The following is a 27,153-nucleotide window of genomic DNA, read 5'->3' on the forward strand; positions in this document are numbered from 1 at the left end:
AATCCTCACCCATCATGTTTTGGACAGGGGTTCTACCGAGAGAGAGAAAGCAAATTGTGAAACTGAATAGCCTAAATTCACTATTGTTTTTTGTTCCTGATACAGATGGAGAAATTCCCATCCTGCCCCCCACAACTTCTCACAGCTTCCTAACTTGGGAAGAACAAAAAGGGGATTGATTACGGGAAAATGACCCTTCTCTTCACTTGATGGTATAAATTATACATATTATCCTCTTATTAATATTATAGTCTATAAGAAATGAATATTGCTAAAGAAAAATTCTATAAAACCTTTGTGGACATCTTATGGAGTCATGATAGTGAACATTACAAGATAAGAGAGGCTGATTGTTTGAACTAGAAATGCCATGGGTTTGCATTTGTTTCTGCACATTTATTATGATCTAAATGCCAGATATGAAGGAAGAACTTATTGGAAATCCCAATAGGAACAATAGAATTTTTAAAACAAAAATGAAGAGTCTTTAGGAACTGTTAGGAGACGGGAGACAAGATAAGGTCCTGCAATAAAGGTAATTTTCATTGAAGCCACTCACCCTCAAGAAAGACTATGTACAACAGTTGGTTTGTGAAGATTAGGAAAGAAGCAAATGTTACTAGAACCATACAAGTAGTGAATTGACTGCAGATAAACAAAAGAGATAAAACTTAGCCATCAATGTTTATTGAGTATTCTTTTTTTATTATTATGTTATGTTAATCACCATACCTTACATCATTTGTTTTTGATGTAGTGTTCCATGATTCATTGTTTGAGCATAACACCCAGTGCTCCATGCAGAACGGTGCCCTCCTTAATACCCATCACCAGGCTAACCCATCTCCCCACCCCCATCCCCTCTAGAACCCTCAGTTTGTTTTTCAGAGTCCATAGTCTCTCATGGTTCATTTATTGAGTATTCTATTCCAGGCATTATGATAAATACTAGATCATGACATGAATAAGACTCTGTTACAACTCTCAGGTTTCTCACAGTCTGGCAGGAACTGCCTGAAACTAGAGCAAGAACAGACAAAATAATTTATTGCTCAGTTATTTCAGAACAACCTAAATCTACTAAACCCAAGGGAAAGAATCTTCTGAAATTACATAATATTAATTGGTGATGGTGATGGAGACAATAATTACTGTATCATCCATATGGCTTTTCCCCAGTTATTACATTTACCTCAAATGGCACAGTAGGCCTATTAAAATGTGGTATCTATTGACACTAGTTATCCAACAGGCTTTATTAAAAAATGTGACTTATTTTTATGAGAAATAATTTATGGTTTATTTTTAAATTAAATGAACAATAATATTATATTAATTATATTGCCTTGTTAAAAAGTTTTTACTTACAATAGCAAAGTGGAATTTATCAACCATTAAGATCAAGCTTACAATTAAACAGTTTATTAGTTAATACTATGATTAAATTTAGGAATGCAAACCTTGCTGTATGTTTTAATATCATTATAACTAGACCCCATAGGCACATTTTTTTATGTACAGCCACATACATCCAAGTTTTCTGTTCAGAGTATCTCATTGATTTCTTCTCTTAAAAACAACCTAGTTTCTAGGGGTGCCTGGGTCACTCAGTTAGTTAAGCGACTGCCTTCGACTCAGGTCATGATCCCAGGGTCCTGGGATCGAGTCCCGCATCAGGCTTTCTGCTCAGAGGTGAGTCTGCTTCTCCCTCTCCTTCTGTGATCTCTCTCGCTTTCACTCTCCCTCAAATAAATAAAATCTTTAAAAAATAAATAAATAAATAAAAATAAAAACAACCTAGTTTCTAAACCCATTTGAGTAGGATTCCATTGCCATTAATTTAAATGGGGAGGTTGCAGGAGGAGCAGATCTTAAAGGGTGAGGGGAGATCAAAAGCCTAGTTTTGATTGTGCTAAGTTTGATATGCTCCTTAGACATTCAAATGGGTTTGCCGTTATCCTTTTGAATATGAGACAAGAGTTCAAAAGAGAGTGAATACCCTAGGGAAATGAAGGACGGTTGCCAGGGATCATGCAAGGCCACTTAAAGTTAGCAATCATGAATTTAAAGCAGGAATAGTTGTGGGTTTTCCTCCAGCTGTATTTAGTTACGTGAGTGCTGTCACAGATTAGGTGGAAAATTGTAATTATTCAGGTTTGTATTTTGCCAAGTGATTGTGATGAGGTGAAAAAGGAGAAGGAGAACTGAGGGTCAATACAAGGATGTGATTATGAAATACTGTCAATTGGATGACCAAAATATATTTCTCATATACATTTGGTCTTCTCCCAAGGTTCCTGTCTCAAAGCTTTCAAGACCCTTGGAATTTCCTGAGTGATAGGGCAAGGAGAGCATCTTTTGTCACAATATTTGGTCTCTGGTCCTCAGTTCCTGAAATTGGTTCAAAGTCATAAAGGTGAAATGGGTGTCTTGTTATTCATAACAAGTCCCTTTCCACCACAACTGAGTTTATGTTAATGAGGTGACTTTTGGAAAGCACCTACTGATGGGGGCTGATTGCTGTGGGAGCCAATCATGTGACTGGAGGGTTGGAACTTTCTTTTTTTAAGATTTTATTTATTTATTTGTCAGAGATAGAGCACAAGCAGGAGGAAAGGCAGGCCGAGAGAGAAGCAGGCTCCCCACTGAGCAAGGAGCCCAATGTCAGAGCAAGGAACCCAATGTGGGACTTGATTCCAGGACCCTGGGATCATGACCTGAGCTGAAGGCAGACACTTGACCGACTGAGCCGCCCAGGTGTCCTGAGGGTCGGAACTTTCAGTCCCACCCCCTCACCTCCAGGGAGGGGAAAGGAGCTGGAGGTTAAATTGATCGCCAATGGCCAATGATTTAATAATGATGCCTATGTAATGAAGCCTCCATAAAAACCCGAAAGGACAGAAGTTGGAGAGCTTCCAGGCTGGTAAACACATGTTGGTGTTGGGACAGTGGCACGTCTGAAGAGGGCATGGAAGTTTCATGCAACTTCCCCATACCTTGCCCTTTGCATCTCTTTTATCTGACAGTTCCTGAGTTATATCCTTTTATAATAAACTGGGGATCTAGTAAGTACAATGTTTTTCTGAGTTCTGTGAGCTGGTCTAGCAAATTAATCAAACCCAAGGAGGGGGTTGTGGGAACCTCCAATCTGCAGCAGGTAGTAGAAGTGCAACTAACAACCTGGGCTTGTGATTGGCATCTGAAGTAGAAGGCAGCCTTGTGGAACTGAGCCCTTAACCTGCGGAATGTGATGCTATCTCCAGGTGGATAGTGTCAGAACCGAGTTGATTTGTAAGACACCCAGTTATTGTCCTGAGAACTGCTTGTTGGTGTAGGGAAACCACACATACACATTTGAATTGGGTGTGAGAACCAACAGATTATAATGACTAAACATAAAATTTAAGCTAGAGAAAAAGAAACTGGGGGCATAAGGGCCTAAAACACATTGGGAAGTTATACATTTCAGGCCCAGGTGAGAAGAAAATATTATTGCAGATAGAATACAAGAAATAATAATCTGAAAAGTTAAGAAAAAGTAGTGAGAAAGTATGTTACATAGAATTGAGATTAGGTTGGGGTAGCAATTCCTGGTAATGATAGAGTCTGGGGTATGACCATGAGAATAAGTGGATGAGGTAGGGTCAATATCAAAATCATTGAAGGAGAGAAGTTTTAAGGAACTTAGAGGCTATGATATTGGAACGACCTTACACACATATGTTGAAATCACCAAGAACAATTACAGGAGTAGTATTAGAGAGCATGTCAGTGAACCAGGAACTAAATTCTTCAAGATAATGCATGGGAATCAGGGGAACAGTGGCAGGTGATCCAACTATCTGTAGCTGACAACATGGGATTCAGAAATGGGATATTTTAGGGATGAAGTGGAGAGAAAAATGGCCTGAAATTTGCAATGAAGAGTAAATATGACATTTACCTCACTCTCTAGGCTCAATATTATGAGTGGTGTAGGAAAAAAAAAATTAAAAAACCACCACTCAAAAAGGCTACAGGGAAGGCAGTGTCCATAAAGGAGAGTCAGAATTAAATCCAAGCAAAAAAGTAAGGGTAGATCAGGGTTTCTCAGCCTCAGCACCATTTTGGGCTGGACACTTCTTTTTCTTGTGTGGAGGGCAGCCCTGTGTATTGTAGAATGTTTAGCAACATCCCTGGCATCTATCTACTAGATGCCTGTAAGAACACCTCCCCACCCAACTCTTGTGACAACTGAAAAAGAGGTAGATCATGAAAAAGCTGAGGATATTGAGGATTTTTCCTAGGAATTCACCCACTTTAGTCCTCACATTAAAGTTATTTCTATCTTAGACTATTTTTTCCTATTAAAGGTAATGAAAATGGGATAAAATGCAATTTTGCTCACATATAAACTGTATCATTTCCATTGTGAAATCATAGATTTTTCCTTATGGAAGGAAAACATGGTCAATCTCACTTGAGTAGATACAACATATTTCTTATGTTATGGCATAAGGTAGACTCTAGATGAGTGTCCTCCACTGCAATCACTCTAGTTTAAGACACTGTCGTCTTTTTGAATGGATAAAGAAGATGTGGTCCATATATACAATGGAATATTACTCAGCCATCAGAAAGGATGAATACCCAACTTTTACATCAACATGGTTGGGACTGGAGGAGATTATAAGTGAAATAAGTCAAGCAGAGAAAGTCAATTATCATATGGTTTCACTTATTTGTGGAACATAAGGGATAGCATGGAGGACATTAGGAGAAGGACGGGAAAAATGAGGGGAGGGGAATTGGAGGGGGAGACGAACCATGAGAGACTATGGACTCTGAGAAACAAACAGGGTTTTAGAAGGGAGTGGGGTGGGGGGATTGGTTAGCCCAGTGATGGGTATTAAGGAGGGCAAGTACTGCATGGAGCACTGGGTGTTATATGAAAACAATGGATCATGGATCACCACATCAAAAACTAATGATGTATTGTATGGTGACTAACATAACATAATAAAATTTAAAAAAATAAATAAAATAATATTTCAAAAGAGAAAAGATATTGTCATCTTTCATCTGAATTTCTACAATGCCCTTATAACTGATCTATCTCCATTCATTCTGGCCTCCTTCCCCTACTCACATTCTCATACACAACTCAAGGTAAGTATAATCAGTCATGTTACTCTCTTCACTAACCCAAAATGATTGTGTTTCCCATTGCATAGAGGATAAAATGAAACTGTTTACAAAACTCTGTTGGTGGGGTGCCTGGATGGTTCAGTCTGTTAAGCGGCTGCCTTCGGCTCAGATCATGATCCCAGGGTCCTGGGATTGAGCCCTACATTGGGCTCCTTGCTTGGCGGGGAACCTGCTTCTCCCTCTCCTTCTGCCTGCCTGCCGCTCCCCCTGCTTGTGCTCTCTCTCTCACTACCTCTCTCTCTGTGTCAAATAAATAAATAAAATCTAAGAAAAAAAAAAACTCTGTTGGCACTACATGATTTGGTCCTGCTTACCTCTCCAACATATCTGAGATCTTTTTTTTTTTCCTTTGGGCCAGAAACTTCAACTATAAACTTTATTTTCTTCAAACATCTAAACTCACAATCATCCCACCTCAGTACCAATGCATGGTCTGTTTTCTCTATCAGTAATGCTCTTCCCTCACACCGAGTCCTCACTCTGAAGAACAAAGCTCAAGTACCATCACCTCAGAGGATCTTTCCCTCACCACTTTATGTAAATTAGTTCCATAAACCTGAGAAAATGACTGCCAATCACTATCACATCACCCTGTTTTAGTTCCTTCATTACACTTGCCACTACCCGAAGTTATTGTTTATTTTATATTTACTTGTTATCTACATTGTCTACCTTATTTACCAGTATATTCCCAACATCTGGCTCATAGTAGGTCCTTTGTAAATACTTGATGCCTGAATAAATAAATGAATGAATTTGAAAAGTGGAACTTGTAATGTTTCCCCTGTCTCTTCTCTGTTCAATTCACTGTAACTTAAGTTTGCTTGAATTTTTCAGCTTTAGTCTATTAATTTGCACACAGAAATCCATCTGTGGGGGTAATTCCAAATGTAATTTTGTGCAACATTGTGCTAAATCAAGATAGAAAAGGATTCTAATTTTAATCCACTTCGAAATCATTCTGTTTACCTGTTGCTTAAGGAGGATCAAGGAGATTAAATTGGTTCTGAACAGACACAAAACTAATTAGAGGTGATAGGAAAAAATGTAATCTATCCTTTTATAATGACACTTTTAAGACTTCTTCTATTATACACAAATTTGGCTAACATGACAATGTCTGGTTTGGCACTGTGAGGATAAGATGAAATTTGAGCATTACTTTCCTTAAGTACTTTTTAATTTATTACTTAATCTGGAGGGATTGAAGTAGCTTTTATATAATGTTGACTTTTATTTCCTTATTTACACGGAACATTTGTGGCATACACAGCAATTAAATTTAATCTGTTCTCTGTTCTCATCTCAGTAAATGATATTCTCCAGCCCCAAGTCAAATAAATTATTGTTGCAAGAGATCAGGTAGGTTGAGTTTCAATAACAGCAGTTCAGGAAAATTCCCCTCTCCCTTTCCACTCCCTCCAATTCTAGAAACAGAACCAATAAGTTTTCTTGATTTCACAAATTATTTTCACAGGAAACCATTGTGTCAGGCTCATTTCAGTGCAAATGTTATGCTAGTATGTTAGTAGACCTAGTTATAACTATTATTTTTGTAGTCTACAACCTTGCAGAAAAAAATAAGCTCTCTACAGATTTTTTCTGCCAGGTGTCCAAACATTAGGATTACTCATGACTATTACAACTCTTTGTGTTTTCTAGCAGCAAATGGCATATTCATAACCATTATGTTTGAGGAAAAGAGGCCTTTCATATTTTTTTTCTTTTATGCCTTATTTCTTTGATCCACTTCTGTGGACTAGTGATATAAACAGGATTTGTCTATGAAAAACAACCTAGATTTTACAAATCCCAGTGTATAACTGGTTCCCAGTTAACTTTAAACAAAGTACTTTATAAAAAGAAATGAAATCATTAACCAGAATCCTACTATACATTATAAGTGCCTATTTTGATATTTAATTATCCCTAGATCCCATTACTTGTATTATAGTCTGGTTTAGTAAATTTTTGTTGCAAGCAAGTGTCAAAAATGGTACCACTTTTCAGTTTTGACACAGAATCCAATGAGAAGGATCAGATAGAACCAAGAAGTTATCTTTTCATTCAATAAACAGATGTTTATCTCCTGCTATGTACAAGGAACTCTGCTCAGTACTGGTGATACAGTGATGAACAAGACAGACATGGTCCATGCATATGCAGTTTCCTCTTTCACAGCCACTTATTTAAGAGATTATCTATTTAAGGTAAAGTAAAATTACTAATTGTGCTGACTTCCACTTAGAACAAAAATGGAAAAATACTTGCTTACCATAAATTTTCAGCTGTGTATTTAATGGTGCATGTGCTATTGTTCTTTCTATAAAAGCTAGTAATTGAAGAAGTAATGATGATGCCTGCTAATTATTTGAAAGATTCTGTAAAGATGTCTACAAATACCCCTTTTCTATAGGATCTTTCAAAATATATTTGTGCTTATAACTATCTGCTCATGCATTTTTCTGTCTAATATATGGGACTTATCTACTTTCCACGTTTTCCTCAGCACAGAGCATTGTTCTCCACAGTATGTGACTCCATGTAGAATTCTTTTCTTATATTTTGTTTGCCTTTTTGAACAACACAGTATGATATAGTATACTGATAGCAAGCTCAAATATATATATATATTTAAAGTATCTCTGGGGGTGCCTGGGTGGCTAGTCGGTTAAGCCTCTGCCTTCGGATCAGGTCATGATCCCATGGTCCTGGGATGGAGTCCAGAATCGGGCTCCCTGCTCAGCAGGGAGTCTGCTTCTCCTTCTGCCCTTCCCCCTGCTCCTGCACTCTCGCTCTGTCTCACAGAAAAATAAATTTTTTAAAAAAATTTTAAAAAATAAAGTATCTCTGGATGTTATAGAAGGGCTGAAAAATATAATTTGTTGGGTAAAGTAGAAAGTATTTATAAAATGAATGTGTAGAAACACAGCTGTTGCAATAAAAACTAGAGGAAAAAAATGCCCTCTGCATTTAGATTCATTGCAAAATATTCCTGTTCCAGCTGAAATACACATTCATAACTAAATAAATGGTAATTTGTGTTTGAAATCATAAACTTGGAAAATAAATATCCTAATGCAGAAACAACTAAAATAATTAGAAACCACATAACCAGAACCCTTCATTAACCATCCTCCCCAACTAATTCTTCATTTTTTTTTGCAGAAATGGACAAATTTTTAAATATGCTGATTACAGAGGTTTATCCACAAAACGCTTCCAGAGAAATGGTATGGAATCAATAAGAATTCAGCCAATATTTTGTACCTTCTGTAACCTCATCAGTAGTTTTAGACAAAGACATGCTCATTATAAAATATTTGAAACAACCGAAAGAAGAAAGCAATCACCTGCCATTTCACCATCCAAATTATTATTACTATCAGTATATTCTTTGTATATTTACTTTCAATATTTTCTAAGTATATGTGTGTTTGTTTCTCCCTAGTTATCCACTGGATATAGCTGACTTCATAATTAGCTTATCATATTTGGAATTAGGATTCTTGTTTACAAGCAACAAAAACTGACTCTAAACAACAAAAACAGAAAAACATATAATTGACAAAAGACCTATATCTAGAATGTATAAAAATTCCTGCATATCAATAAGAAAAAGGCAAGTAATTCAATAGAAAAGTGAGCAAAATACTGAATAAGCGTTTCACAAAAGAAAAAAATCCAAATAGGCAATAAAGATATGAAAAGTTTCTCAAAATCATTAGTAAATCATGAAAATGCAAGTCAAAACCATTCTCAGTAGATTGGCAAAATATTTTTAAAGTCCTGAAAACATCAAAAAGTTAGTGCAGATGTGGAACAAAAGAATCTTTTATACATTATTGGTGAGAATATATATTGGTTCCACCATTTGGAAAATAACTTGTTATTTTCTAATGAGGTTGAAAAGATGTCTTGCCTTTGATCGGCATTCCACTCTTGAATATATACCTTAGAGAAATGCTTATAAATGTACACCAACATACATATATTATAAAGTAGCAGCAGCATTCCTATACTAAAAACAACCAAATGTTCATATATGATTGAATAAATACATATATTATAATATTTTTATGTAATGGAGTATTATAAATAAATAACAATAAATGAAGTATAGTGACAAACAATGTGCAGATAATTCTTACAAATAAATGTTAAACAGAAAAAGGCACAAAATGATATGTAGATTCTTGTATCAGTTTTTAAAGTTTAAAACCAGACAAAATTAGACTATGCTGTTAAGGATTCAAGATATTCATATATAATCATAACACTGCAGAATAAAAATGATACGTTTACTTCTGCAGGGTGTGGGATTGTTAAAGGAAACTGAGAAGGGATACACTGGCAGCTTCTGTAGTGCTATGTTTTATCCATTCATTTGGGTGGCTTTTATGTAGGTGCTCCTTTATAATCAATCACTATACTGTACAGTAATGCTTTATGTACTTTTCTCATGTTGTATCTTATTATAAAAGTAAAAACAAAAGAAAGAATTTTTAAATGCATGTGATTTACTGGAATATGAATATAGTTAATGTGACTTGTGGTGTTCTGTTCTCCCAAGAAGACTCCTTAGGTGGCTCAGACAAGAAGTTCTGTCATGAATGCTGGGAGGAATAGATTTTAATTATTGCTTTGGCTCTGTAGTGTTTAAGAGTTCAGGTTTTGGAGTCAGACTGATTTGGGTTCAAGTGCTGTTTCCACAACTTAGTAGCTGTGTGAAATTGGGCAGGTCAATGAACTGCAATTTCATCATCTGTAAATGGGAATAATGAAGATGATAATCAAGTGAGACAATGTATTTAAAGACCTCAGCACAATTCCAGGTGTAGAGTAGGTACTCAGTAAGAACTAGAAAATTACACTCTGAATTTTCCTGGAAGTTGCTTTTCTCACTCAGTATTTTGTTTTTGTCAGCTAATCATGTTCACACATTAAGCTCTAGTTCATTCATTTTCACAGTTTTAAATAGCAAAGGATTCCATAGTATAACTATACATCTATTTATTAATTTGTAGTTTTCATAGTTTATTTATTTATTTATTTGACAGAGAGAGACACAGCGAGAGAGGGAACACAAGCAGGGGGAGTGGGAGAGGGAGAAGCAGGCTTCCCGGGGAGCAGGGAGCCCGATGCGGGGCTCGATCCCAGGACCCTGGGACCATGACCTGAGCCGAAGGCAGATGTTTAACGACTGAGCCACCCAGGCACCCTATATTTCATTATTTTAATGAGAAAAATAATAATGTGTTCCTAACTCATCTAGTAACACTAATCATCTCCCTGAAATATTTTTAAACTGCTGTTAAATATGTATGTAATAATCCATCAAGGATTTTGGAATAAAATAAAATATTTAAAAGACCAGTTTTCCAATTAATGGACAAAGAAGCTATTAGTGTTTTTGTGCACTATGAGCAGTGGTATGCTGCAACAACTCACAACAGCTGATTTTTTTAAATTATAGGAAATATCTGAACCAGTTGTAAAACAATAGCTTGAAGCAAGCTATGGTAAGAGTATCTACACCAAAAGAATTACCAAATGCGGCATATCAAGGCTTTCTCCCTGAAACCCAGACCTAGTCATTAAACATTTCAGACTGTAATGTGTACAGAGGTAGAGAGAGGAAGCCATGACTCAGAGGTGGTGCTTTCATCCTATTTTGATGTATAGCAGTTTTGGTTATGTTTTTCTTCCAATAAAATCAATATCATATAATATATGATAAAAACAGGTATTTTTACAAATAGCACTAATAATTCTAATTGAAAGATTTCTCAATTCTATAATGCTATTGAAGAGAAAAAAGCAAATAATCTCATTTGCTTTGTCCACCTACCTCTCATAAATCCTACTTTTCTTAAGCTAGTGGATCTTTGCTTGGTAGTTCATTACTGATGATAGGAAAACTGAATTCTGATAATACCAAGACCCAAGTGGATGAAGTCTCCAAACTATAAAATATACAAGATTATCAGAAATTCTGTGGTGTTGATCAGCTACAGTGTTTATCAACATTAATTAAAAAATAGGGAACAAACAATCTCTGGGCAGCAATGACCACATGATCTGATGCAGCCCTGAAGGCAATGTGGAGCTGGTAGCATTTCTAAAAAATTACAACAAAACTTTTATACATTCAGGAAAGCAGCTCTCCTGGGTAAACATAAATAATCAATATGTTGCTCAAAGAAAGACTAGAAAAGTTTAACTTGAAAGAAATGGGGAAACAAAGGCAGAGAAAAGAAAATACCATAGCTGAGTTAGGGCAGTAGACAGAGTCATTCACTGAAGGTGCATTTAGCATGTGCATTTTCCATTTCCATAAAGAAAATTACTTTGGGAAATATTATTTCATTTGCTATCAAAGATATTTTCAAGTTAAGGTGGAAAGGTATCAGTTCAACTTTTCACCATGTCTCTTGAGCAGGTGGTGACGTTATCAGTCATCTTCATTCACAGAGTGTGAAGTATGAACATTTAAGGAAGCATTGACAAAGGAGAAGATACAAGCCAGAGAAGCACTGACAGAGGACAGGGCATTATATTTTTAACCAAATACTTAGTAAAAACTACAGAAGAAAACAAAACCTTGTAAAAGAAATGGAGGTGCAAGAAGTTCAAAGAAGGTACACTTGATCTTTCTTCTGGTGCTCTCTTACCCTCTCTTAACTTGTGTAAGAGTTTCTTTAGAATGTTCTACTTTATGTTCATAGAGTAGGTCAAGAAGTGTAGCTTTCTGAGTACAGTTTGTTTACACACTATGTAGTTGCCTAAACTCGAGTATCAGTTGACTTACTGCTATGCTGATTTAGGTGTGTGATTTTTCTAAATGTGCACCTTCCCCCATCATAAAAACTTATTTTAAAATCCAAAAATTAACTATATAAATGTTAGCTCTACTGCTAGACACAACATTATCATTGCTTTCTGTATGTAATAATGCTACTGGATTGTAAACTTTTTGAAGGCAATTGTTTTGTCTTGTAACGTTTTATCTTCTTAGCATCTAGTTCAGCAATTGTTAGGTAGTAGTGTCTGCACTGGTACCCATAAAATCCTTTACTGTTTCTCTTCTTGAAAGCATCCTGAGGGGTGCCAGGGTGGCTCAGTCAGTTGGGTGTCAGGCTCCTGATTTCAGCTCAGGTCATGATCTCAGGGTTGTGGGATCCAGGCTCATGTCAGGCCCCATGTCAGGCCCCATGTCAGACCCCATGTAGGGCTCCATGTTTAGCAGGGAGTCTGCTTGATGTTCTCTCTCTTCCTCTCTCTCTGTGCACCACCCCTGCTCTCTCTCTCTGTCTCTGAGATAAATAAATAAATCTTAAAAAAAAAAGAAAGAAAAAAAAAGCATCCTGATGTGAAAGAACCCAAGAATGTGTGTTAGGAAGTCTGAGTTCTTGATCTATATAAACATTACATTCCTTGAATACATAATAAGATATTTGGACTAATTTATTTCTAAGTGTCTAATATGCCCATTTTCTGCTCAAATAAGACCTCATCAATTAATATTGTCCTTTCAATGTATACACTTTCCTCTACCCTATAATATTCAGGAATGTACAGAGCTTATGAAGATAATTATATAAAAATGAAGGTTTTTTTGTTTCCCCTCTAGATGATATTAATCATTATCCTGAGTGAAAATTTAAATGTGGTCTATTTAAAGGGGAAAAGTCATATTCATAGTATGTCTTAATTACTAAAAGTCTTTGAACAAAATCTTTAATTACATGCTTCTGGGGAAAATAGCTTATTGTGCAACTGAATGCTTGCATAGCTGGTTAAATGGCCAGATACTCATAATACTCAATTGAGGACAGTCTCTAGTGGAATGCCTCAGGACTCTGTATTGAGCCAATTCCACATTTCTTGCTATCAATGATTTTCATGAAAATATTTAAAAATTGCATGCCATGCCTTGACATGAGGATAAAAGAATGTACTACCTTGAAGTAAACATTTTTCAAATAGCAGAAATTGTAATAATGGACTTAAATCGACAAAAGGGAATTTAATGAAAGAAATGTTAGGCAACTCCTGTGTCTAATTTTTGAATAATCAAATATATAAAGTACATAAAGGGAATATTTAGCTTTCTAGCACCTTGAAATTAAATAAGACCCAGATGTTTCTGTTTACAACAGACTCAACAGAAGTCAAGACTGTGTTGGTAGCCAAACAATCTAGTGAAGAATGGGTGAATATTCTGTCTAGACAATAGATATGTTTGATTCTGCATCCAGAGAGTCTCCATTGATTTCAGTATATAGTCACAATTTAAAGGAATAAGGTTTTTTGTTTTTAGTGTCCTATTCAGAGGGAAAATAATTGAAGTTATTAAATAAAAGTTTGCTTTCTGTGTTTGTAGTAGTACAAAGACAATGATGGTATATGTAATTTTAGGAATATATGTATTTGATGTTACATTTCAAAGATTTTATTTATTTATTTGAAAGAGAGAGTGTGCACAAACAGGGAGAGGGGTGGAGGGAGAGGAAGAAGCAGACTCTCCCTGCTGAGCAGGGAGCCCTTAGGCTGGTCATCCTAGGACCCGGAGATCATGACCCCTGACAAAGTCAGATGCTTAACCAACCGAGCCACCCGGGTGCCCCGATGTTACATTTCAAATAAAAATGATTAAATACTTTTTGCTTAGTGGTGGAATAATATCTAAGTATAGGGAGCAGCCTCTAATGCAATACCATACAGTGAATTTACTGTCGGTTGTATATGGAGACATGAAAGGTAGTTGATGCCATCACATGACTTCACTATACACAGAGACATCACTCATGCCAGTTTCTCAATAGTCTGGTAAGTCAAGACTATTGTTCCATCTATGTCTTTGAAATTTCACTTAGAATAAAATCCAAGCTCTGCATGGTTACAAGCCTCTGTATAGTCTAGACCTGTTTACCTTTCTACCTCACTCTTTATTCTTTTTTTGCAACCCTTTAGCTCCAGTGTTTTCTAATGCATCCATGAGTACAACCAGATTTATCTAATGTACCTAAAACAGATAAAAAATGCCTGTAATATGTACCAGGCATGTGTAGAAAATGTGACTTAAGTAACACTGGTGTAACTTTGTCTATGAAAGATTAAGAAATTTTATAAATACAATACTGAGTATTATTTATGCAGCTATTTTCCATAATTGTAATCATCCTCCTTTAGAATGGCTTCCTCAAAGCCAGGACTTCTAAGTAAATAAATCAATCTCAATTTTCAAAAGGTTTTACCCACAGTATCCTTTCACTGATAATACAAAAAAATCATGGATAATATTTGTCATGTGGATCAGTAACAAAACAAAATATTAATTTTTGGTCTTTTTTTTAGTAAGCATGATAAACCAAACTAAAATGGCCACTTCATTCATTTAAAAGAGAAATGTCCAAAATCACTGGGTTGGAGATCTGGAGAGGCTGAAAAGGAATTCAGGGAGAAAAGAAATAGAAGATACATTATTGTGGCATGGTTTTGATTAAAGTCAACATTTTCTGGGCTTTGTTGTTAACGAATCTTGCATATGGAAATTACAGTTGCTCTTAATCTGCTTTCAGAGGACTGATGCAAATATTAAAAAGTAATGAACTAACAAGATTGTTCGTTAATGCCACAAAAAAGTGCTAATTATACATCATTTCCTGCCTACAGTTAAACCCAAGAGACATCTAAGAAATTGTTAAATAAGCTTCTTCACTAGAAATGTGAATATAGTTGAGTGGCATGAATTTCCATTTAAGGACCCTGGTGCTATCTCACCCATAAAAAAAGAAAAAATAAATACAAAAAATATAGCATATTAAATGTATTCAGGGAGCAAAATTATTTTGCTCATGGAAAATGACTCAGTAATATATTTACACCTGATATTCAACATATGCTTTAAAGGGTATATTTCATACTGAACTATATTTAGAGTATATTTGGGGCTCATTATATTGGATGAGTCTTGTAAATTTCAATGTTATTATTTTTAATATTTTAATACTATCAGTGATAGCAGTTATTTTCCAAAATATATTTGAAATCTTAGCCTGGTGTTTGGGTTTTATGGTTCTAGCTATATTTCTACATTATTCCCATTGCAAGTACAAAAGAGATGCTTTATGAGATTTTTCCCCTTTGTATAAATACCATTAAAGCAACTGTGTTTATTCAATTTTAGTTTCAATTTACTTTCTAAATTTTTTTAGAGGTGGGGGAGCGGCGCCTGGGTAGCTCAGTTGGTTTAGCATCTGCCTTCTGCTCAGATCATGATCTCAAGGTTGTGAGAACAAGTCCTGCATCAGGCTCTGTGCTGGGTGTGGAGCTTGCTTAAGTTTCTCTCTCTCCCTCTGGCCCTTCCCTCCACCTTTATTTTTTTTTTAAGAATTTATTTGAGGGGTGCCTGGGTGGCTCAGTTGTTAAGCATCTGCCTTCGGCTCAGGTCATGGTCCCAGGGTCCTGGGATCGAACCCCCCATCAGGCTCCCTGCTCTGTGGGAAGCCTGCTTCTCCCTCTCCCACTCCCTCTGCTTGTGTTCCCTCTCTCGCTGTGTCTCTCTCTGTCAAATAAATAAATAAATCTTAAAAAAAAAGAATTTATTTGAGAGAGACAAATAGTGAGAAAGAACACGAGGGGGTGGGGAGAGGGAGAAGCACAACCCCCCCCAGGAGAGAGTCCTACATGGGCTCTATCCCAGGACCCTTGGATCATGACCTGAGCCAAAATCAAGTCTCAGATGCTTAACTGACTGCGCCACCCAGGTGCCTCTAATTTACTTTTAAATATGAATTATTTTTCTATGTCTAATGGAGCTTTTTAGCAGGTAATTTGCAGTTGAAAGCCTGCTGGTCTTTGATCATTTGGTGGGCATTTTGAATGGCAATTATTTTTTAATTCTATCAACACCGAAATTGTGGTTTCTTTAAACTAGGATCATGCTTTTTAACAATTTTCTACTTTTATCAGCTATGAAGTTGTTTGGACCCGTTGATTATTAACCTGAACTGCACTATTATCTACTACATCTATGGACAAATTAGAAGAGGGCACCCATTCTATGGGAATAAATTAGAAAAAGTTGTTTCTCCTCAGGTATACTGCTTAGCAAGCAGAATGCAAACTGAATTTCAATCCCCACTTGTATCCTTTTGGCTAGACATCTTTGTGCAGGGTACAAACTATACAATCATATTCTTTTTTTTAAGATTTTATTTATTTATTTGACAGAGAGAGATAGCGAGAGCAGGAACACAAGCAGTGGGAGTGGGAGAGGGAGAAGCAGGCTTCCCACTGAGCAGGGAGCCCTATGTGGGGCTTGATCCCAGGACCCTGGAATCATGACCTGAGCCAAAGGCAGACGCTTAACGACTGCACCCCAGGCTCCCTATACAATCATATTCTTGATGTGCCTACTTTTTACAGTCATTTTAAAGTGTGAGTATCATAATGGGTTACAGAAAACAATTTTCATTTAAGTAGATTCCACACCCAATGTGGGGCTTGAACTCATGACCCTGAGATCAAGAGTCACATGCTCCACTAACTGGGCCAGCCAAGTGCCCCTAGAAAATAATTTATGATTGGTACTCTACAGTCTGGGTTATATTATATGCAGTTTTAAAATGTTTACATCATCCATGCTTGTCTTAACTTCCTATTTTTAAATTGCTCACATTCAACAGGAAATAGTGTAGAAGGGGAAGATACTGGGTCAGTTTGATAATCCTAGCACCTTTGTTCCTGCCTACATCAGAAACATGATTCACCTATATGTCTGACATTTTTCTGGGTACAGTTAACATATGTTGTTCCAGGTTGGTAAAATTAAAACTAGGATCATTGTAGGGGTGCCTGGGTGGCTCAGTTGGTTAAGTGTCCAACTCTTGATTTTGGCTCAGGTCATGATCTCAGGGTCATGGGATCAAGCCCTGTGTCAGGCTCTGTGCTCAGCATGGAGTCTCTTTGTCCCTCTCCTTCTGCTCCTCCCCCCATTCTCTCTCTCTCTCTCAAATAAATAAATAAATAGAATCTTTAAAAAAACAAAACTAGGATCACTGTAGTTCAATGGGAAACCTAGAAATTTGAAGTTAAAAGCATAGATAATGAAATGGGATGCTTGGCTGACTCTATCAGTAGACCATGCAACTCTTGGTCTTGGGGTTGAGAGTTCAAGCCCCACATTGGGTATAGAGATTACTTTTTAAAAAGGCATAGATATATGAAAATGTTGTTAAACTGAATTTATATCTGCTTACAACATGCTGTTTCAGGTGACCTGTCTGGATTTTACCCTCATCTGCCTAAACCTGTGGTATAGGCCAGATCTTATTTTTTGCTCATCCTCCTGATTCTTAGCCTGTCTTGGTCAGCCTTAACTCATTGACACTCAGTGTCTTGTGGAATCAGCCAAATAAGAGATTTTAGCTAACATGACTAAAAAGGACCTCACTTCACCAAGGATCAAGAAATAAAATGTTACAAAGACATTAGTGCTCCTGAAATTGTCTTACTCAAACTCCTTGACTTAAACGTCTATAACTACTCTCATCACACTTGATTTTTTCTCTTTTTCTGAGTATTCATTTAAGATTATGGTTACAAATAAAATAGGGTTGCTTGGGTGGCTCAGTCGGTTAAGTGTCTGCCTTCGGCTCAGATCATGATCCCAGAGTCCTGGGATCAAGCCCCACGTGGGGCTCCCTGCTCAATGGGGAGTTTCCTTCTCTCTCTCCCTCTGCCCCGTCTTGTGCGCTCTCTCTCTCACTCTATCTCAAATTAATTAATTGATTAATTAATTAATTTAAAAAACAAAATAAAATGAAGGTTACAAAATATCTCTAATGTTCTGTTTTGTACTATATTATTGTTTCATTGAAATACAGAGTTGAAAGAGACCTTAGAAATCATATACAATCTCTTTTTTTTTTTATTTTTATGTAAGCTCTACACCCAACCTGGGGCTCCAACGCATGACCCTAAGATCAATAGTCAAATGCTTGACTGACTGAGCCAGCCAGGCACCCTTATACAATCTCTGTTCTATTACAACTTGTAATTTTCATTATGAAAGTAGAAATTTTCATTACAAAAATTCAAAATATAGCTAAGCAAAAAGAAAAAAAATAGATCACACTGTCACATACTTCTGAAACTATTTTTTCACTTAAAATTCATATAAAAGTGTTTATGTATGTATATATTTATTTATTTTTAAGATTTTTTTTTAAGTAATATCAGCACCCAACATGGGGGTCGGACTCACAACCCCAAGACCAAGAGTCACATGTTCTGTTGACTGAGCCAACCAGGTATCCCTGACAGTTTTCATTTTTAAAATGATAATTATTATTATGATGGTGGCATTACATTCTATCATTTGAATATACCACAATTTAGACAATTGTCTATTTTGTAACATTTAATTTACTTCTCATTTTTTGCTGTTATAATGCTAAGATGAGCTTGATTATAGCTACAGATTTATCCATATATATGATTGTTTCCTTTGGACAAGCTCTAAGCAGGATTCTTGAATCAAATAACATTATAATTTTAAGGAATTTGTTTAATATAACAAAATACTCTCAATAAATATTCTACCATCTATACTCCTACAGATAGTATATGAGGATACCCATACACCCAAACCATCTCCAACAATGGATATCATTATGTAAAAAAATCTTCACTGGGCACCCGGGTGGCTGAGTCTTTGGGCATCTGCCTTAGGCTCAGGTCATGATCCCAGGGTCCTGGGATTGAGCCTCACATCAGGCTCCCTGTTAAGAGGGGAGCCTTCTTCTCCCTCCCCCACTCCCCCTGCTTGTGTTCCCTCTCTTGCTGTGTCTCTCTCTGTCAAATAAATAAATAAATAAATAAATAAATAAATAAATAAAATCTTCACTAATTTGACAGATAAGAAATTGTATTTCTTATTTTAATTTAAACTATTTTGTATGTTTATTAGCCATTTTTATTTATTCTTTTGTGAATTACCTGGTAATGTCACTTATCCATGTTTTATGAGGATGTGAACTTTTACTAATGGCATTAATTCATTTGACTGGTAAGGTTAGCAATGTTAACTAATCATAAACTTGGACAATTTGAGATGCATTTAGATTACAATTGGTTTGTGGAAATGCCTAGCACTGAAACAATAACGTTCATATGAACAATTTAGAGATTTTTCTTTTTGTCCCCAGAGATTTTTCTTAAAGCCATATCATTCTGTTAAATTGGGGCTTATCCATGATTTTACTGATAATCTTTATAAGACTATCTCATAGGTGTTTTTTTTAACTATGAAAAAAGAAAAGATAGCAGAGGGGAAGAATTAAGGGGGGAAATCGGAGGGGGAGACGAACCATGAGAGACGATGGACTCTGAAAAACAAACTGGGGGTTCTAGAGGGGAGGGGGATGGGAGGATGGGTTAGCCTGGTGATGGGTATTAAAGAGGGCACATTCTGCATGGAGCACTGGGTGTTATATGCAAACAATGAATCATGGAACACTACATCAAAAACTAATGATGTAATGTATGGTGATTAACATAACAATAAAAAATTTAAAAAAACACTATATATATTTGACCTTTTTCCTCCAGGTGTGACTTATTCCTAATACAAGATTTAAAAAAAAATGTTCTATTTATAGACAATCAACTTTTTAGTTAGGGCATTAAACACTATTCTCAATATATTTATTGTACAATATATCGCTAATAACTGTTGATCACCAGTGAGGATTAACACAATGTATAAGGATTTTATACCTAAAGGAGGTATAAATCTGCCCCCTAGGGAAAATAATAGATTACCTGGTTTCTGGATGAAGTGTAATTAATAAAGCCAACAACTACACCTCAGAAAATTATGATTTAGTAGGAGGAGTAGAAAGGCAAAATTAGAAAATTATCAGTGTACCACACTAGAGGAAAAAATGATCGGAGTTTAAATTAAAAAAAAAAAGTTCAGGTTCTTATTTATTTCAGAACTTAAAGAGAAAATGTTCTTTTGTGAGCTTAATTCTTTGCATACCTACTTCACTAATAGAATTAACCTTGATGATGATGTGTCTGCTTATCAAGGCCAATTTGGGGGCTTGATGAAACCTCAAACAGAAGGAGTTTCCAGTTTCACATAGGGAATATGAGATTGGCTGCTATCTAAGGAGAGGTGATATTTATAGGAAGGAATGAAGCTGTGGAGATAGATTCATTTTTAGGAAGGCTGGATAGTGTTTCTCTAATCATCTCATCCCCACCCTCTCAAATGTGTGGCTCCTACATGGAACCTTTCTGTTATTAAATACTTAATCCATAGCACTTTTTTTTTTCTTCTCAAACTGCCCCTTTCTACCTTCTCTGGGTTATATTCTCCTATATCCAAATTTATTACATTTTCCACAGTACTTCCACTGTTCTAAAGCACTTCATCTCTTCTCAACTGACAGTGGTGTTACCCCTCTCTATTTTTAATCCTCTGCCTTTCTCCATCAGTTTTTTTCTCATATGCCCGAACACCATCCATCAACCCCTGTACTCCTTGTGTTGCTTTGCCTCTGAGTCAAAACTTTTACAATCAGAGTGTTGGATGAAGTCAGTTATAAATGAATATTTCCCTGTCAATTATATGATTAAACAATTAGATGGACAAAGTCCTTTATGACAGGATTGATGGTTTGTGTGCTTTTTTTTATCTTATTTTGCTTAGGAAAAAAGATTTTCAGAATTGAAAAAAAATACAGTTTACCTCCATAAAGTCATACAGGATATGGGTTCATTCTCAAAAAAACAATGGTGGAGTCACTTTATGAAAATAAGTTCCACAAATAATTTCTCTGAGAAATTGAGATGCCGAGAAAGCCTTTCTGAGTGGCAGTGAAGTCCCCAAAGGTGGGTAAAAAAGTATGTATTTAAAAGCATTTATTTGAAAAGTATATATTTGATCAGTGTTTAGTAGGAGTATCACCTTCTCAAGTACTTAAGAAAAGGATTGCATGATGAAGCACAATTTCTCTGACTTCTCAGATCTAGAGTTGATTTGATAAATACAATACATTTCCATCATTATAAAAAAAATGACTATTACCACAGAGAAATAGATGGGTTATTTCGCTTAATTTAGTCCCATCACTTGCTCTTTCTGTGGGACTATCACTCAATCTAGCTTATTATAAAGAATACACGTAAAGTTTTTTGATAGCTATGGAATCAACCTATGACATTACATAGTGTTTTTTTTTCTTTTTTAAAGTAAACACTATATGCAGTGCAGCATGGGGCTCAAACTCAGCAATCCCAAGATCAAGATTCACATACTCTACTGACTGAGCCAGCCAGGTGCCCCATGACATAGTGTTTTTTATCTGTCTAAAATTTCTTCTATCTCTGGGTTGGTGCATTGATCTTAAAATAGAATCATTTTATATAGTTCTGTATTTAGGGCCTATAAAAATCAACATCTCTCAATAACACTTGATAATCCAAATCCATTGTTATAGTATAATGTAATAGTTATGTAAGGATATCATTCCGCATTATATATATGCAACCTAATTATTCGGTGGCAACCACCAAAAAATTAAAAAAAAAAAAACCCACTTATTCCATGGTACATAAAGATAACACTATGATCTCAACCTGAATACTCCAATGAAAATAAATTATTTGGTCCTGGTTAGTATTTGTCATATAATTCTCAGAAGAATGAAGTGTACTTTTAATGTCATTCTGGTTTATGAAAGACTATAAACTTAAAAAATTTCGTAACTTTGAACTTTAACCTTTTCAGTATTCTTCAGTTTGATTGGCTCCATGTGTACTTCTTCCATCGAGCTACAGAAGTTGTAAACAATGGAAAATAGAAATGGCTAATGAATCATACTTTGGGACATGGAAAAGGTCAAAGTTGTACAGTTTATGATTATCTTCTAGAGAATATATAGGACATTAAAATTCTGATGCTACAGTCTTGTGACAAAGAATATAATGAGAACTATAAATAATAAACTGTATGACATGAATCTTCTTGTGACAATGATTATAACTTACAATAAGAAATACTTAACCCATTCCCATTACTAGCAGAAGAAAGGGCTACTTTGATGATGTTTATCTTTTTCTTTTGCAGCAAAGAGCTATTTAAGCCACAGAAAAGAAAGGGAAAATGTATATGTTCAAGAGTGTTAAATATATTGCATTAGGAGCACTTTCTAAAATGAATAGTATGTTGTGTTATAAGTTAATATTTGCTTATGTTATACTAAAATAATTTAAAAATAGCAATTTTAAGACAAATCATGTGTTTAAAATGTTTGACTGTCATTGAGGATGCCAGCACCTATGGTAGCAAAGCGATACATTATTTCCATACAGAGGGTGTGAATAAACAAAAATATTTACATTTTACTTGCATTTAACAACAAGATCCTGGGCTTATTCCATACTTGCATTCACTGAAATTTGTTATATAGGCACAGAGCTCTACATAAACTAAAGAAAATATATTCATCTTACATCACAGAGTTATAAATAAAATTTCAATGCCTCAATTTGCTAATAGCTATTTTTTTTATTGCTCATTATAGGTATTCAGTGTTTAGAAATGACACAGAAAATAACAAACATAGGGTGTTAGGAAAGAAAACAGAGTTGAAAACCAGCAGATTGTGTTGGTGGCACTTTCTTGTTGCAGAGAATTTGTCATCGTTTGTTGTAATTGTGAATAGTCTTTCTGAGCCTTTATCACTCTACTTCCTTTGAGAAAGAAAATGTATCCTGTCTTGCTGTCACTTACCACACCTTTTGGCAACTCTCCAAAGATTCAGCACTGCTGTTGACACAACTTGATTTCTTGTCAAAATATCTTTTAACATCTGGCTCAAAAGGTATTTTTGATGACTATAAGCATGTCCAACTCCTCTGTTCATTAAGGCTGAAAATTCAGTAAGTGTTTGGTACACTCGGACTAAGCTACCTCATTGTGAGCAACTGTCAAATGATTTGCTGAATACTTCTGCTCAACCCACTACAGTGAATTGATGGAATTGTGCCAACCTTAGGACATACACAGAGTGAGGGGAATTTTAGCAAGCACTATCCAGATGTTCCTTCTAAGCCCTGCACTATCACCTGTAAATTTAGAACAATCTATTATTAAATAAATGGAGAAAAAGAAACTTTATGGAACCATGTGCTCTCTTTGTCGGAGTAGCAACAAACCTGTTATTGGTGCCAGAAACACATTAATGGTTTTGTTTATAGGCTAGGTGTCTTTTGGATCTACAGGTTTTCTCAGCTTTTAACTTCTTACATCACCTACACCATCAGCTCTGGACATGAAAAATGCTTGTTTGAAGAATCATTCTCTAAAGACGTTTCTAATTTAGTGGCTGTTCATACAGAGTGGCGCTTTGTTTTAGGGCATTTTACTATATAGTTAATTGAGTTGTGCAGTGGTCAGAATGACCATCTTTCCACTCTGCATGCCGTGTTTCTACCTGTCACTAATATTTGAAAAAGCTCCTATCCAGGTATTGTGATAATCTTTCAGAACCATCATTATAATAGGACATTGCAGCACATTATAGAGTACAAACAGCAGTATCTGAGAAAATAATTCTATGTGAGTAAAATATTTTCATTTGTGTTTAAAAGTTCTGACTAGATAAGTAGCCCTGTGTTCAGGCAAAAGGTGAAGGGACCAGCCCTGTTCCACCTTGTCCCTGGACTTTTATAAAGCCAGCCCTGTATATACCATGCTCTCAGTAACAGTGTAATATTGAGGGGCAAACTAGTTCATGTTTGAAGCAGTGATCTACAACTCTATCTCCCCTGCACCCCCCACTTCTTTTTAACAAGAGAGAGCGCATGTGCACAGGGAGAGGGAGAGATTGAATCTTAAGCAGGCTCCATGCCCAACACGGGTTTGGGGCTCCACCTTACCCCTGAGATCATGACCTGATTCCAAATCAAGAGTCAGAGGCTTAACCGACTGAGCCCCCCCAGGCGTCCCTCCCCAGCCCTTCCTCACTTTCAGCCTGGTTCTGCCTCTAACTGGCTGTTAAATGTTGGTTAGTACTTTCCCTGGTCTCATCCTATTCTTACTCATTGTGCACTTTTCTCTATTACCTAGACTTTGGTCTACTTTATGGTCTTTAATTTTCCCATCCTGCTCTGAGCAAACTCCATAACCTTAGGTGGGTAGTAATTCCCCACCCTGGATTTGGCCTAACAAGAACCCAACTGACCCTCCCGCAGTCACACAGCTGCAAGCCAAGGATAGGGATTCAACTAAGCTACTTAGAAAGTACGAGCACATTACTGCTTTAATTTCCTTAAAGTTAGAAAACAAAAGCCAGGGTTTAAGCTCCCGGGGTGGCGTTTTTAAACATAATTCACAATATTTCAAAGTTTAGAATCTTTATTGAATCTCCAAACACATAAGGCACATTAGTGCTAAGCAAAGCGTTAAGAGGGTAGGGGGTTTCAAATATAAAAACATAAATGAGTAATTTTCATCTCTTCCCCCAACCCTTTTTTCCCCCTCCCTTTTTTGTCATCAGTTGTTCTCTCTGTTTGAGGGTGCAGGAGCCGGCATGCCCCAGGAAGGAAAATTGGCAAAATAAGAAGGCAGTGGAGGACCAAATATTGGGGGTGGAGCAAAAGCAATAGGCATAGCAAGAAATGGACTGAAACTCGGAGGTCGAGGAGGTACAAAGCAATGAGCAGTAGGACGAGAAGGTAAACCGGGAGTACTGGAAGACAAGGCGAGGGGCCTAGGCCAATTCTCCACGGGGTGCCGGGGGCCTCCGGGTGGGAAAGAAACATGAGCCAGCCTTTCCTTGCTGGCCATTCTTGTATTTCCTGGAGGCAACTCCATCATTACCCCTGATCTAACCGTGGGGATATGTGGGGGACCTCTTACTTGTGGAGCCCTGGATGAAAAGAACCCCTGACCTCGTGGCAAAGCCATGTATAACCTTGCATTATAGCCACCTCTCTCGGTGCCCCCACTGTTGACCTTTGCCCCCCCTATCATCAGTGCGGGAGGGCTGCCAGAGAATTCCTGGGACACATTAATAGAATCCTGTCCCCTAAGCCTCCAGCCTGCCAGCCCCTCAGAGCTATTTACTTCTGCTGTTGCTAAGGCCTCTTCCGTAACAGCAGGTGGTGGCCCATAGGGGTGTTTGTGAGCTCTTGAACTGTCGACAGGAATGCAGGCTCCTGCTGTCTCGGAGGGGCGCTCCAGCTGCTCTCTCGTCAGGTCAGTCAGCACATTGAGGGGAGGTCTCTGCAGGACGCGATGGTGGCCCCAAGGCTCCGCATCATCTTTTGGCATGGAACTCGGACACTGGAGGGACACGTCGTCGGGGCGCGGCTCCCGCATCCCACACTCATCGGCAACTACTCCATTGGGTGAAGAGGCGTGCCCACCAAGGCTTGCAAAAATAGAAATAAATAAATTAATAGGAAATGCAGTGATCTGAGAATATATGAAATATGTGATGGATTAAACTCGCTGGAATATACAAGGGGAAAGGGAAAGCCTATCTCCTCCCACGTAAAAAGTCAGCAAGCACTTTTTTAGCCCACGTTCACTGTACCAGGTGGCTTCTTTAAACAGACAACCCGATTTCCCTTTCTGGCTTTCTTGTGGCTCCACCCCATTCCCCAAGTCCCCACTTCCTCAAGGCAGCAAGGAAGCGGAGAAGACCCAGAGAGCTGCATGCGCAGGCTTGCCATAGATAACAGTAGGTCTTTCCAGTTCCCCCCCCCCCCCCCCGTAGGACCTATGATCCACTAAAGCCCAGCATTCAGATTCTGGCAGGAGTGTCCTGGAAAGTCTTGTGAGGAAAGACTTTTTTTTTTCTTTCTCCACAGAAGTAAAAGAAAGGTTATTTGTGTTAACAAACGCTCCAGTTTGTTTGTCTCTCTGAAGCACCATTCAACATTTGCAACAGAATTTTGTTAAAATTTTCTTTCATTCAACCTGTACCACACCCTAGAGAACGAATTTCCTCAAGTTTAACACCAACTATTTAGACTACGAATTTGCAACATTTGTTTCAAAATTACGTTTAAAGAATTGCTGCCCTTAAATCCAGTATTTTTAGTACCTGAGTTTGTGTCTGGCAATGTATTGTCTGTGATCCCCTCCTGCACTCTCTCCAACCCACTCGTCCCTGTCCCAGTTACACAGAAAAACAATTAAAACTGCCTTTTGCCTTCAAAATTAAACAGTTCTACTCAGTTTTGTACTTACACATTTTCAATGCAAGCCATGGAGAAAGTTGATCAGGAAAACCTTCGTGAGGTGATGGAGAAAACAAGCTGAATGCCCACTTAGGCCAATTCAGTCTGGAGAGAGGACTTGTGCTTCTGCCTTAGAGCAGCTTGGCAACTCGAGTGAAGCCAGAGACCAACTGCTTCTTTCTAGATTTGGAGTTCTCTTTCTGAGGTTACCAGTTGCTAGGGAAGGGAGGGAATAAAGGAGTGAGGAGGGGGAGGGGATAAATTTGTGACACTCCTTTGAAGCTAAAAGTAGAACTCCTTTTTGCATAGTAGTAGATGGATGGTAAGGGCATTCGTTAAGTTAACCCTGTTGCAGGCCAGATGGAAAGACAAATCATTTCAAAATTTTAGAAGAATCATGGAGGCATGGTAATTTATTAAGAGTTATTTCTAAAGTTTTAGTTAAGAAAGGTAGTTACCATGTCTTTACCTTAAGTTTGGAAATACAAACATTGAGCACTGTACCATGCCTAGTCTTGTAATTTAAAATTTCAGTTTTGCAGATGCATAGTTGGTGGAGAACAGAAGTTTATGGGGTTAAATTGGTTTTCAATCAGTCTCTCTTGTGAAGATGAAACAAAAATAGCGTTATAAAAAATTACCCTAAAAATCATATTGGCTTTTATTTTTTAGTCCCTCAATTTGTGTTTTTTTCTA

The 27,153-nt window shown here is 36.9% G+C and overlaps 1 protein-coding gene across 1 annotated transcript; it reads right to left on the reverse strand.

Moving 5' to 3' along the window:
* Nucleotides 1-24,613: 24,613 nt before the first annotated feature.
* On the reverse strand, nucleotides 24,614-26,601 carry PRR32 (proline rich 32). Its single transcript, XM_027608969.1, has 2 exons — nucleotides 26,468-26,601; nucleotides 24,614-25,643 (listed from the first exon to the last, which is right to left on the reverse strand). Exons 1-2 carry the CDS (start codon nucleotides 26,485-26,487, stop codon nucleotides 24,764-24,766), a joined length of 900 nt encoding a protein of 299 aa, XP_027464770.1. The 5' UTR covers nucleotides 26,488-26,601; the 3' UTR covers nucleotides 24,614-24,763.
* Between the last annotated feature and the right edge of the window lie 552 nt (nucleotides 26,602-27,153).

The sequence above is a fragment of the Zalophus californianus genome, chromosome X (genome assembly GCF_009762305.2).
Source record: "Zalophus californianus isolate mZalCal1 chromosome X, mZalCal1.pri.v2, whole genome shotgun sequence".
In the NCBI taxonomy this organism is placed as follows: Eukaryota; Metazoa; Chordata; class Mammalia; order Carnivora; family Otariidae; genus Zalophus; species Zalophus californianus.

Bases quoted from the DNA above. Each gene is read 5' to 3' on its own strand.
- PRR32 (XM_027608969.1), bottom strand. From the start codon at position 26,487: ATGGCTTGCATTGAAAATGT. The intron at 25,644-26,467 runs GTAAGTACAAAA...TATTTTTGCAAG, and splicing joins ATGGCTTGCATTGAAAATGT to CCTTGGTGGGCACGCCTCTT.